At 41.4% G+C, this 14,092-nt stretch overlaps 1 protein-coding gene across 6 annotated transcripts in view; it reads left to right on the forward strand.

The window, feature by feature from the left end:
- The window catches only part of Eya1 (EYA transcriptional coactivator and phosphatase 1), a 139,899-nt gene that overhangs the window by 77,220 nt on the left and 48,587 nt on the right, over nt 1-14,092 (forward strand). For all 6 annotated transcript variants that reach the window (XM_055603269.1, XM_055603270.1, XM_055603271.1 and 3 more), the window contains 2 exons: nt 2,656-2,795; nt 4,766-4,849. In XM_055603269.1, coding sequence (XP_055459244.1) covers nt 2,656-2,795; nt 4,766-4,849 — 224 coding nt within the window. The remainder of the gene's footprint in view (nt 1-2,655; nt 2,796-4,765; nt 4,850-14,092) is intronic.

Consider the following 14,092-nt stretch of genomic DNA (forward strand, 5'->3'; position numbering starts at 1 on the left):
CAAGGCTAAAACGTTTTCCTCAAAAATATAACTCTGAATAAGTTTGACCACTTAAAACATTCACTTGAAGCCCATTGTTCTCTGTAAAAGACAGAGAAATGCTAGCTTAGAATACCTTAAAGGGGTGTGTGTGTGTGAATGCCTTGCCAATCTGCAATGAAAGAATGTTAAGGTTGACTTAAGTGATGATTATATATGTAATATATTGTTATATACGTGTAATGTATCTATTATATACATAGCATATATGTACACACTCACACACATATGCTTGCTGTTCCTCTTTCCTGTTTGATTTTTTTTCTCAGTGTCTAGTCCCTGTTTTGCACTCATGCCACATATGCTGTATCTAGTTTGATATATGACAAAAAGAGTGCAAAAGTTTGTCTTTCTAAATCTAGATTGGTTCTCATGATGGGATAATCTCTGATTTCATATTTTCCTGAAAATGACACAAACAATTTTTATTTACATTTATTTGTTATACATACCACGGACGCCCCCTCTCTCCTCTCCTAGTCCTGCCATCCCCTCCTTTTCCCTTCCCCTCTCCCTTCCTCCCCAACACATTCATTCACATCAGGTCTGAGCATATCCTCATCCACCGAGGCTACGCAAGGCAGCCCTGCCAAGGATAAGTGATCCAAAAGCAGGCAATAGAATCCATGTTAAAAACAGTGCCCTCCTCCTCCACTCACCAGGAGGCCCACATGAAGATCAAGTCAACCATCAGTCACTTATGTGTAGGGTGCCTAGGTCCAGACCGTGGAATACTCCTGAGTGCTCAGTCTCTGAAAGCTCAGTCTCTGAAAGGGTCCGGGTTGGTTGTCTGTGTTGGTCCTCTTGTGAGGTTCCTGTCCCCTCCAGGTCCTTCCATTTTTCCCCCCAACACTTCTACAGGGCCCCTGAAAGCTCCATCTCGTGCTTTGCTGCAAGTCCCAACATCTGTATCAAACCACTTCGGAGTGGAGCCTCCCAGAAGATAGTCATGTTAGGCTCCTGTCTGCAAGCATAGTGGAACATCATTAATAGTGTCAGGGGCTGGCTCTCTATCTTGGGGTGGGTTTCAAGTTGGGCCAATCATTGGTTGGACATTCCCCCAATCTCTGTTCCCCCTTAATCCCTGCACTTCTTGTAGGCAGTGTAAATTTTGGATCAGGGGTTTTGTGGGTGGATTGTTAATTTTACTCTTCTTTATGGTTTGAGTCTAACATTTCTGTGAAATGAGTTAGCTCAAAAATGAATCCTAATAACTAAATAGGCAAACCTGTTGGGGGCATCATTTTGGATATTCTGATGTAAACAAAAAAGTAACTGGCTTGTAGGTCAGCCTCGTGATTTCTGGGCATGAAAGTCCCATGGCCCGATTACATAAAGAAGTTTATCATTTTGTTTGTGATGGAGAGGTCATGTAAGTCTCTCAATCAAGTCCTGGGAATATGCTGAATTAAGATTTAGCAAGAGGTGTAGAGCAGGTTCAGGTGATATAGAAATGAAATGACGGAAATGACGGGTAGAAGTCTGCTGCTAGGGATCCTCTCACGAACCTTCAGAGAAGCCTTTCTTAGTTTGGAAATAATGTTGGTACCATGTTTTGACCTCAGAAGACCTGGTGGTAGAGTGAGGACTGGAGATTGAACTAGTAAAGGCTGCCCTTCGTAGTTTTCATGCAGTAACATATGATCAACAAGACCACAGTGAGGAAGAATTATTCATATTAAATAGGCTCTCATCCTTACCTAGTAAAGGAATGTGTGGCTCGGAGCCTCGTGGGGAGAACCATGACAGGCCCATCTGGAACTTGAGCAAAGTGGAGATTATCTGATAGGAATACTGAATAGAGCAGGAGGTGAGAGTGATGAGTTTGGTTCATTCTGGACCCAAGATAAGAATCTTCCTCAAAATCTACAACAACTCTTCAGCTCTTCCTTCCAGCCTTTTTGGAGCTGACCTTTATTTTGTGGTTTCTTTGTAATTACTCCAGTGGTTTCTCTGAGTTAGTCAGATGAATAACTTTAATGCTATGCCTGGTGTTAGATGCTTGCTTTAAAAAGGCTGAGACACCCGAAGAATTCAGGTGGGTGCTAGACCAAGGTGGGCATTGTCTAAAAGTCAGCCCATTCCCTTAGCCTCAACATACAATGCAGGAGAAATTGGCGATTTTAAATTTTGGAAAGAAAAGTCTGCCCTGTGACTCAGATCTCCCTGCCGTGGGGCTGGTTGTCTTTTCATCTCTCTCCATGAACCAGAACCCTGTTTGTAGCTAGGGGAGCCACAGCTGAATCAAATATAAAGCTCCCCTGGTGGCCAAAGGCCATTTATGGAGTCAGAGAGAAGTGGTACAGACCACTGGGGAAGGAGCAGTGGACACCATTGGGAAGGGAGCACCGGCTCATCACTTGGACCCCAGGAAAATCACGGCAATCCAGTACAACCTGCTGGCTCACCTACTCAGTTAAAGCTGAGTAGGTTTTGATCAGAAAAGGTCTTGGATCCTCGTATCTCCTGAGCTCTTTACTACTGCGAGTAATAGACAATGTAGGATTTACGTTAAATGGAATGTGCTTTATTCTTTAAGCTTCCCTGTGAATTAAAACAAGGCTGTTCTTGGCACCATGGCGGCGGCACTTGAACGTTCTTCTTACGTTCTTACAGAGTACAGTACAATCCACAGCCCTTCAACACCCATTAAAGAGTCGGATTCCGATCGGCTGCGTCGAGGGTCAGATGGGAAGTCACGTGGCCGAGGCAGGAGAAACAATAATCCCTCACCTCCCCCGGATTCCGATCTTGAGGTATGTCATTGCCTATACTAAAATAGGGAACAAGGTACATAGCACATTAATGGGTCAATAGAACTGGCTTGTGAACATCAGAAAGGAAGGACCCCAACACTTTGGTTATCGCTTATTGTTCATAGTAAGAAAGTAAGACAAGTTTCCCTCTTTTGTATTACCTGCCCTGTCATCGATAGTCTTCATAATTGATGCAATTTGTTAGTGCATATTTCTGCTGTAGTTCTGCAATAGTGGGAAAGGGACACAAGGCCTCAAATAAGCTCATGTGTGCTGTACCATTGAGGGTCTGCCAGGCTTTATGTAACTGCTTGCTTCTATATTTTCCTTCAAAATATCTACACAAGACAGCGTCTATTTCTTCCTCAAGAAAAATAGTAGCCAGGTGTGGGGTAACACACACCCACATTCCCTGCACATGGGAGATAGAGGTAGAAGGATCAAAAGTTCAAAGTCATTCTTGGCTCATGGTGAGTTCGAGGCCAGGCTGGGCTACATGGCAACTCTGTCTCTCTCCACAAAATGCAAATGGAAACAAATTTGGCAGTTTTGCTTGAACAGCTTCTACGGTACTACTATGTGTCCCTGCCATTTCAATTAAGCAAACGCCATCCTAAAAGATCATAGTAGACGCCACTTTGAAATCAAAGACACATCTGTGTACACTGAGAAAGGAAAGTCAGGAATGTTCTAAACTTGCAGTGGTAATCAGCTACTGGGACATGTTTTGGTGGAGTTCAAAAGCAGGAGGATTAAGCGAGAACTGACAGGGTGGCAGATTTCATTGCCTCGAAGCCACTGCAATTAAGTTCCTGCTTTTTGCCAAAGTAAAATCTGATGGTGGAAAAGTTGATTATTTTTGGCTGAAAAAATGAACATTTTCCAGCAGCGTCTCTGTATGTGACTATGTGCTGGTGTAAGGAGGGATAGGAAAAAAAGAGAAATGGGTTAGGGAGTCTATAGTGTCTCAAGGAACTTTTTGAAATGAACTCCAAATCCAGTTCAAAATATTCCCTCTCCCCGCCTGATATCTAAGAGTATGTATCGGGTGGCTGCTTAATTTTGAAAACAGAAAACACCTGATGAAAAAAAAAATATGGCTGCCCCTCAGTATCCACAGGAGACATGTTCAAGGACCCTCCAGTTGATACCCAAACTTCAAGGCCCCCTTATGCAGCATGCTGTTCGCACATGCCCCATGCGGTCCTCCTGCTGTTTGTTGCACATCTAGGGAACTGGAGCCCAGGGCTGATTTCGTGCTGAGCAAGGATTCTGTCTGTCACTTGACAGCCTCTCCAGTCTTCCAACAGTTTAATGTCTAGACTACTTATGATTCCTAATAAAATGTGAATCCCATGTAGATGGCTTTATCCTAAACTGTTTATAGGATGTTATTATCGGATAATAAATATACAGAGGTTCAGGAAACATAGTTTGTTTTTCTAAGCATCCCTGTTGCAGAGCTCAGATATGCTGAGAGCCAATCATGTACCTCATCCTCTGCTAACTTCCTAATCACTAACGTGAGGTGAATGAACTAGGGAAAGCTTCACTTTCTGTTTAATACTTACCTTGACCAGAGTAAGTCATAAGAGTTATTTTTAATTCTTGTTATCTTCCGAAATAAGGTCTCTTTTGAGTGGCTTTCAACTTCTGGCCCTTCTGCCGCTTAGAACTTATACCAGATGCAACTCACTCTTCACCTCCTGGGAACTGGGATAGAGACATGAGTGTGGAGTAGAAAAGGCTATCTATTTTCTATATTTACATTGACTTTACTAACACAGCTCTCCTCCTGTGCCTCATCTGAGCTTAGAGCTGAAAGCCGAGAGATGCCCTTAGGGAGAGTTGTGTTTGGGAAAAAAAAGCACAAATTCAGATATTTCATTTGTATGTCACTTCAACACTTCCGTGTCACGTCCAAAGTAACTGACAGCAGTGTTCCCATTGACTTGGCTCTTCCCTTGTAGAGAGTGTTCATCTGGGATCTGGACGAGACCATCATTGTTTTCCATTCCTTGCTCACAGGGTCCTACGCCAACAGATACGGGAGGGTGAGTACACCAAACACCAGCTGTGAACTGCTGAAGAGTGACTGTGCCTAGAATTATTTAATTTCTGTCCAGTGAAGGGCATTTGCATTTAAGCAATGCATTTAAGATGTAAAGAAGAGCATGATTTATTAGTGTGGCCAAATTCACAAGTAAGGCAAAAATGCATTTAAGTGGGGAAGAGAAAAGATCATTTTTAAGTCTTAAATTTTTTTTTAATTTTTACAATGTATTCACTTTGTATCCCAGCTATAGCCCCCTCCCTCATCCTCTCCCAATCCCACCCACCCTCCCTCTTCTACTCCCACACCTCTCCCCCAGTCCACTGATAGGGAGGTCCTCCTCCCCATCCATCTGACCCTAGCCTATCAGGTCTCCTCAGGACTGTGTGCATTGTCTTCCTTTGTGGCCTGGTAAGGCTGCTTCCCCCTCAGAAAGAGGTGATCAAAGAACCAGCCACTGAGTTTATGTCAGAGATAGCCCCTGTTCCCCTTACTAGGAATCCCATTTGGATACTGAGCTGCCATGGGCTACATTTGCGCAGAGGTTCTAAGTTATCTCCATGAATGGTCCTTGGTTGGAGTACCAGTCTCAGAAAATACCCCCAGGGCCAAGATTTGTTGGTTCTGTTGCTTTCCTTGTGGAGCTCCAGACCCCACCAAGTCTCTCTATCTCCCCATTCTTTCCTAAGATTCACTGTACTCTGCCCCAAGTTTGACTATGAGTCTCAGCATCTGCTTTAATACCCTGCTGGGTAGAGACCTTCAGAGGCCTTCTGTTGTAGGCTCCTGTCTTGTTCCCTGTTTTCTCCTTCTTCCGATATCTATCCCATTTGCCTTTCTGAATGAAAGGGTCCTCCTTCTTGATTAGCTTCTTTTGGTGTATGGATATATTATATATCTAATATCCACTTAAAAGTGAGTATATACTATGTGTATCTTTCTGCTTCTGGGATACCTCACTCAGGATGATCTTTTCTAGTTCCCACCATTTGCCTGAAAATTTCATTAATTCCTTGATTTTAATAGCTGAGTAGTATTCCATTGTGTAAATGTACCACAATTTCTGTATCCATTCCTCAATTGAGAGACATCTGGGTTGTTTCCAGGTTCTGGCTATTACAAACTAAGCTGCTATGAACATGGTTGAGCAAATGTCCTTGTTGTGTACTTGAGCATATTTTGGATATATGCCTAGGAGTGGTATAGTTGGGTCTTGAGGAAGCACTATTCCTAATTGTTGGAGAAAGTGCCAGATTGATTTCCAAAGTGGAAATATACATGTTTACATTCCCACCAGCAATGGAGGAGTGTTCCCCTTTCTCCACATCCTCTCCAGCATGTGTTGTCACTTGAGATTTTGATCTTAGCCATTCTGATTGGTGTAAGATGAAATCTCCGTTTCGTTTTGATTTGCATTTCCCTGTTTGTTTGTTTGTTTCTATTTTTTCTGTGTTTATTTTATTGTGTTCATACATTCATAGCATAATGTTAAGGTGATAGGATAATTTTGGGAGTCACTTCTCTCTATCTACCATGTTGAATCCAAGTATAGAACTCGCCTCTGGAGTGGTCTCATAGACACAGGCAGTCTGTTTAAAGAAAAGCTTTCTGCCTGTCACTTTGCATCTGAAGCCATAATGGCCTCTGGTCACTGTGATCAGGAGAAAAAAAAATTTTAAGAGAAAGAAATACAAAATGCGGGAACATGGAAGGGTTTGCTATTTGAGGGATGAAAGGGCTTGAGTAACAGTGTAGTGTTGAAGATGGAGCCTCTCTAAAGATATGGTGGTCAGAAATAAGAGCGAGGTTCACAGCCTTCTGTATGACAGCTGATTTCACTGTAGAAAAGAAGGGATGCCTTTTGGAGTGGAGGCAATGAAAGGAGAGTTTTGCTCAAGGGTGAAAGTGCTGTATAGTTTTAGATTACTTAACATGCGCACAGTCCAGAGCGAATGGTTGGATTTTAGATTTTGTTGTGTATAGAAAAGAGGATGGAGAAGTGACTTGGATTGGGGCAGAAGACAATACATAATACATAGAGAAAGATGATTCTTGCATTGTATCCTGAGCAGCTGAAATAAGGATAAACTGATTGTCAGGAAAACCTGGATTTTTTTTTTAACACATTTACTTGGACAAGGAAGAAGACAGGTGGCAGGTACAGCCAGTGTTCCTTGGAGAACTGGCCAGAGCTGGAGGTACCAGCTTTAACATTAGCATTGTGAAGGTTAGGGCCAAAAGCAACCTCAGATCCTTGTATGATATTCTTCCAAACATCTATCTAGCATCATCTCTGTGCTAGATGATTAACCTGTTGTCGCCTTGCTGGGAGCCTAGCTTCTTTTCAAGCATAATTTGGGTAGGTGGGGTGGAAGACATGTTGCTAAGGACATTGAGAGGTAGCCAGTACTTTGAAAGAGAACTCAATATTTTCCTCATTAGGGGACGTTCTCAACTTAGATGATTAATCCTTGAAAAATGTGAAGTTTGTTCAGAATTCTTCCAAACAATGAAAGTAAGCAAGCTGACTGGAATGGCTTGCACCCCTTTTGTTCCCCAAAAGTAGCTTACTGGCAGTCTGCCTGTCTTTTGGAGTGCAGATTTACTTATGTTCTTGACCATTGTCAGGAAAGTATGTGGCTCCGCCTTCCTCTGAGCACATAGAAAGAAATGAATGCCCGACAATGTGGTAGCTGTTCTGTTTCTATGGGAACCAGATACTTGAGAAGTAGCTTAGTCACAGTAGCTTAGGCAACTCAATGAGTGGGCCATTCAGTAACGAGATATGGGATCTGGTAGATATAATGCAAAATCAGGACATGGTATAGCAATATATACCACCCCCCCAGAGGTTCAAGGGTGCTCCACCTTCTGTGTAACCCTAGCCTTAGGAAGAAGGCATGCTGGGTGTTATGCGGAAGTATTGTTTTGTAACAAAGCTGGTGAGGACAGAAATAATGTGCTCTGTACAGTCTACCTAAGGCCGAGGAAAGAAACAACGTATTAACAGGGATGTAGAGTCTGTGGGTGTTACTGTCATCGGGGTATTTCTAGTAATCTGTATTCTAGCCAGTTTTGTTTAATGAATTTTTTAAAAACTGTTCCTAAGCTGCATCCAAATTCCTGAACTTCACTAAAGAAAAATTAGGAGTTTTTTTTTCCCTATAGAATGCTCTCCTTAAAACAAATGACATAATCCAATTTTTAATATTGAACTATAAACCCCAAACTTAACAGTATTCAACTTACTATTGTATAGATGACTCAAGCAGGGTGCTTGCTCATGAGAAAATTCCGGAAATATCTTCACCCAAGGCAGCTGAATGAATGGGATTCAGTAAGGAGGTGCAGAATCTGGTAGATGTAATGCAGAATTAAGCCGTGATATAACAATGTCTACCGCTCTGAAGTTCTGAGAATACCCCACCTTCTGCGTCATCCTAGCTGTGGGAAGGAGGCATGCTGGGTGTTAGATGGAAGTGTTGTTTTGTAAAAAAAAAAAAAAAAAAAAAAAAAAAGCCTTCATCCTCAACGCTTACCCTTTATTGTTATTCAGTATCCCTCCCTCTCTCCTGGAATTTTGGAAGTGTGGAAGCTAAGGCGATTACAACTCACCCATCATTTTATAAAAAACAAAACAAAACAAAACATAAACACTTATGATAGGAAAAGGTTGCAGAAAATTTAGCAGGTTTAGTTGCAGCACCTCCAGCTTCTTAAGTGTCTGGATTCATTGAGCTCCATAGGGATGGTATGAAGCTCCCTTCATAAGGTAATCAGCTGTTTTATTTGTTTGCTTTGCCAGCTTGATGTTATTATTGTTGTTTGAGACAGAGACTTATGTAGCCCACGCTGGCCCAAAAGCTACCTATGAAGCCAAAGGTTACCTTGAACACCTTGATCTTCTTGCTTTTACCTCCTAAATGCGAGAGTTACAGGCATGCACCCCTACTCCTGGCTTGCTACCGGGATTAATTTATAGATTATGACCTGACAGGGTTTGAAATCACATACAAAATGTTTAAAGCAGAATATTATGTCTGGTTTAAATATTTGATTAATTCATACGAGGCTTTATTGTCACAAACCAGTTACAACAGCAGCAGCAAATCCCTTGCCTTTACTTAAAAACAAAAAATAAACAAAAAAACAGAATGCTTGAATCCTGGCAAGGTTGCCCTTGAGTGATATGATGGCAGTGGTTTCAATCTCATGGATTGAAAGCATGTGACATGGCCTATGGTACGATGGAAACTGGAGATTTAAGATGAAGTGTATCATCTGTCTCAGTTCTGAGCTCTTGACCTTGGGAAGATTATGCTGATTGAGAATCAGTTCCCCACCCATAGACTAACTACTTGGCCTCCGGGATTGCTCCCATACTTATTTAAACCTTGAACTGAAAAGCACCATGTCTTTTGACTAGCAAAAACCAATAGCGAGTAAAGCATGCCACCTGCTCAGTTTACAGCTGTTCTTTGAGGGCCTGTTGTAGGACATGCCAAGGTTCTAAGAGGCTCTCTAGCATTAATTTATGCTGTCTGAGCCTCTCTAACAGCTCTGATCATTCAGTACATGGAGAGACAGAGGAAGAACTGTTCTTCTAGCCCATTTCATCTCGGCATTACAGTTAGCCAGTGACGATAGCTGCTTCTCCTTCCTTCATCTGAAGGGAGAATGCTAAATTTACCAAGAGGGTCTGCTTACTTACAAGTGTTATCTCAACTTTGGAGCTAGACCAGAGCCACAATCTTGTCCTGACTACCCCACTCTGCCCTGACACTACTCGAGCAACTGGGAAGGGCACAGAAACAGACAAACATGGCCATGTTCCAAGAAAACCAGATCTATATTTTCAGAAGGTGTGTTTCATGCAATTTCCACGTTTTATAGTTTTTCAGCATCATGTAGATCAGAGACAAAAAGGCCGTAGGTCGTAGGCCAAATATGCTCCACAGCCTACTTTTTGCAGGCTCTTTAAGCCAAGATGTTTATTTCATTTTGTAAAGCATTAAAAAAAAACAAAAAACATAAAAAATTGTGCCAGAGATGATGTAAGCCTAAAATATTTATTTTCTGCTCCTTAAGAGAAAGGTGGTCTCTACTTCATCCTCTACTCTGAACTTTGACCTGATTCTGATTCCTCTTCCTCCTGCCTTTGAAGTTTAAGGAAATCATGGCAGCCCTGTGTTTGACTATCTGAATGTGGGTCCCCGAGGAAGCTCAGGCCAGCAAACTCATTGGAGAAGATACAATGTCCTTTAACAAATACGTTAAATATGTAATGGTACAAACATAATTACATTTTTATCTTTGAGACATGGTCTTATGTAATCCAGGCTTGCTCATACTCACTGTGTGGATGAGGATGACCTTAAGCCTCTGACCCTTCTGCTTCCTCCTCCTGAGTTGTTTGATCATAGTTCTGGGCAGTGCTGGAGACTCAGGCATACAAAGGCCTCCTGTATGCTTAGCAAGAGCATATATGACATATACCAGCTCCATGACACATCAATCATTTAGCACTCTCGAGTGTATTTTCCAGGCTTTGTGTAAGGAAGGTGTGGTGATGCAAAGCTCAGTGAGTAGAGATTTCTGGGATTATTGTCCTGGTCAGTGACCAGTCAATAGGGGAAAAAGCTGAGCTGATGAGTGAGACGCTGTAGACTGGGCGGGAAGAAGCATGTAGCTCTGCTATGACATCTCTCTGTGTACACAGAAAGGAACAGACCATGAGTTTAGTGAACATGTAGCAGTCGTAGCAATAGTTCTCAGGTCTGACCAATGAGTCATTTTCATATCCCCTGGGGGCTCCAATCACCCTAGCAGATAGCACCTTTGAGGGGGCAGGTGGAAGAAGATGGATATCCCAAAGGGAGGTGCTCTGGTTTTATTTTCTTCTTTGTATGTTGATATTTAATTTGGGTCAAAATAAGGTATTATATGGCTCCAAATATAACCTCTGGATGCTGCGGGATGAGACAGAATATAAAAACCTCCAAAAAAGCCAGGTGGTGTTGGCTCATGCCTTTAATCATAGCTCTTGGGAGGCAGAGGCAGGTGGATCTCTGTGAGTTGGAGGCCAGCCCAAAATAAATTTAAATATTTAAAGAAAACTCAAAACAAACAAATGAAAACACTATTTTCCTGACCATAAAAGACGTGCCCAATGCGCCTTCTCTTCCCTTGTCTTCACATTTGACCCGAAGTCACTGACTTTCCCTTTATTTATTAGCAATTTCCTGGTAACTCAGAACTTCAAGTACAAATAATATAGACAGTTAGATACTCTAACTGGCTGCCTTCACCGGGCAGCCTTGCTTTTAATTGTTCTCCACTGGGAAACGGAAAGCAACTGATGAGTAGGGATCGCAACTGCTTCCTTACCACTGTGCTGGCCTGCCACCACCAGCCACTTTCCTTTCCTGAGGATTTGCAAACAGCACCCTGAATCTTAGTCACTGCTGCCCCCCTTAATAATCCCACCCAAAAAGTGGAAGCAATCCTGGAGAGTGCTGGAGAACAAGGTGAAGCAACCAGAAATGTACAGATGGAGACAGCATATCTCATATCTGTTATTTCTTGTGTTGGGGTCCAAAGGATGGGATGGATGGCTGTGTACATTTTGTTAGAACAACAAGAATATATACCAAAATAAAAACATATCTATAAAGCGTAGAGAATCAGCCTTGGAGAAAATGAATAGCAGAAAATGTGTCAATAATAAAACTGGTGAAGCTTCATCGGGCTTCTAAAGCTTATGCTGCCATCTCATACTTTTTATCCTGCTACTATCTTTATTTTTCATTCTTTATTGTTTGTTGGGTTGTCTTTGTTTCTAGTTTGAGATAGGGTTTCTCTGTGTAGCTCTGGCTATCCTGTAACTTGCTCTGTAGATCAGGCTGGCCTTGAACTCGCAGAGATCTGCCTGCCTCTGCCTCCCATGCTTTGGGATTAAAGGTGTGCTCCACCAGCACCCGACTCCTTTCTTCATTTCTCAGGGAGGGAATTTGGGAGGGAAAAGTTACATTATTCACCCAAGGAAGTACATCTATTACGAAACAATATCAGGAATATAACATAGTCTTCAAATTGGCCCACTACCCTCAAAGGAGAACTATGGGCAGAATTTAGTGCCAAGATCTTATGCTGTGAACATGGGGATATCATGAGCACTATTACACACTGAACTGATAAGATAGAAATATATGAGCAAGATTAATCTGAAAAGAAAATCATTTTACAATGCTTAGGGTAGGAAGGAATAAAGGTCTAAAGAGTGCCTGTAACACTAGAAAGGAGAGAGAGAAATAGGAGAATGGTCATAAATGAGATCTTGATAGGTTGTTTGATTGGATTTAGCTATGGGTCTTGCCCTTGGCATCGTGTGGGCCCTGAGTATGGAGACCAATTGGCTGGGTTCACATTAGTGTTCTTTTTTTCCTCCCTCTTTATGCCATGGCTTGGCAACTGTCCCAAGTTTGGGATTCATTGGGTTTTCTTCACAATTGGAATTAATCTTTGCAATGGCAAATGTCTTTCTCTTAATTCTCTAGTAGGGTATTATTTCCATGATGTTGAAAGTAAGGAGAAAATGAGGCTAAGGGCAAGTAAAGTGACCTGATTAGCACCATTGGGTTTTCTGTGTTCAACTCAATCAGGCAATAGTTCAACCACGATTTGTTTCTTACAAGCGTACAACTTCTCAGGGATTATTTCCTAACTGACAACAGAACTACATCCAACACCCCAGCAAAGCCTCCGGATGCCTGTCAGGTAGGAAGAGAGACTTCAGTGGAGACTTGGGCCTTAGAAGTAGAGCGTAACTACTAGAAAAACATCTTTACAATGTTTTATAAAAAGAAATAACATTTCATAACATTTTTCTCTCTTCTCAGAGAAGGGAACAATTTACAAATCTTAACCTCAACTTCTGTCCTGTCCTGTGAACAACTGTCATGGAGCCTTAAAATTAAACCACTTTGGTACCTCAAAGTGCCCATTCCTGTTCTTCAGCCTCTTTTTCTCTCAAACCAAAAACTCCTCAATAGGGGGAGTTTTAAAATGACAGAAAGGCCTTATTTGTGGCTGTGATTTTAGCATTCGAAATAAGGGATTATTTAAGGGGCTTAAACAAATATTTGTTGTTGTTGTTGTTTCATTTGATTGATATTCCCCAAAGATTTGCCCTTGATTTGAGCAAGGTTTTCACATTGAGAGACAAACCCTCATGAGCCTGCTTGCATTGTTTCATGCCTCATGGGGCAGTGATTGCTTCCTGCTGAGCTTTGCTGCTGCACATAGAACCAGTGCAGGAAGTGTTTAGCAGCCCTAGATTAACTAGCACAAGTTCAATTGATAAGTACCAAATCCAGAGTACCTGCTCATAGTTTCTGCAATAGTTGAACTGTCTTGTAGATTCTCTTTTTAACCTAAGATGAATAAATAGCAACTTAAAAATGTTTTCACTTTATTTTTCCAATAAAAGCAGCAATTTCTAAAAATCGGTGTAGACTCAATCTCAAAAAAAAAAAAAAAAAAACAAAACAAAAGTAGGATATACACTATGCAATACACAGCATGTATTTTAAACATACTTTCACACACTTGCACATTGAAAACAGAAACATGATAACAATGTAAAAGGCAAAATTGGGGGTGTTGATTTTATTTAGCTAACTTATGTTTTCTTTGGTACGCTATTCTGGTTTTTAATTAGCTATGGCTTGTGAGCCAGAGGTTCATCAGAACTGAAACAGCTTTTCAGGCCACTCAAGCAATAAAGATAAACTTGTTATCTATGTTTGGTGCTATCTAAAGATAATAACTTTATTCTAATAAAGATAAAGAGCTTTATAACAAAATTGAAATGACTTTGGGAGTGCACGAATCTACTGCAATTGTTTGGCCTTTATTAAATCGAACCTAAATATCTCAGGGTGTATCTTTTAAAACACAGTTTCATACAAAGTTGTGACGGTTTGCTAGAGAAATGTCTAGACTCAAGCTTTGTAGATAAAAAAGAAAGTCTATTTTGTTTCAATCTGCAGAAAAGGGTTCAGGATCCCATTCGTAAAGGGCAAACAGAGAAACACAATTTCCTTCAAGTTTCTGTCCTTTGTTGAATCTCGGGAGGCAGCAAGCACTGAGCCAAAGTTAATTTTCTTTCTTTCTTTCTTTCTTTCTTTCTTTCTTTCTTTCTTTCTTTCTTTCTTTCTTTCTTTCTTTCTTTCTTTCTTTCTTT

Source organism: Psammomys obesus, unplaced genomic scaffold (genome assembly GCF_907164565.1).
Source record: "Psammomys obesus unplaced genomic scaffold, mPsaObe1.curated_primary_1811, whole genome shotgun sequence".
Lineage (NCBI taxonomy): Eukaryota > Metazoa > Chordata > Mammalia > Rodentia > Muridae > Psammomys > Psammomys obesus.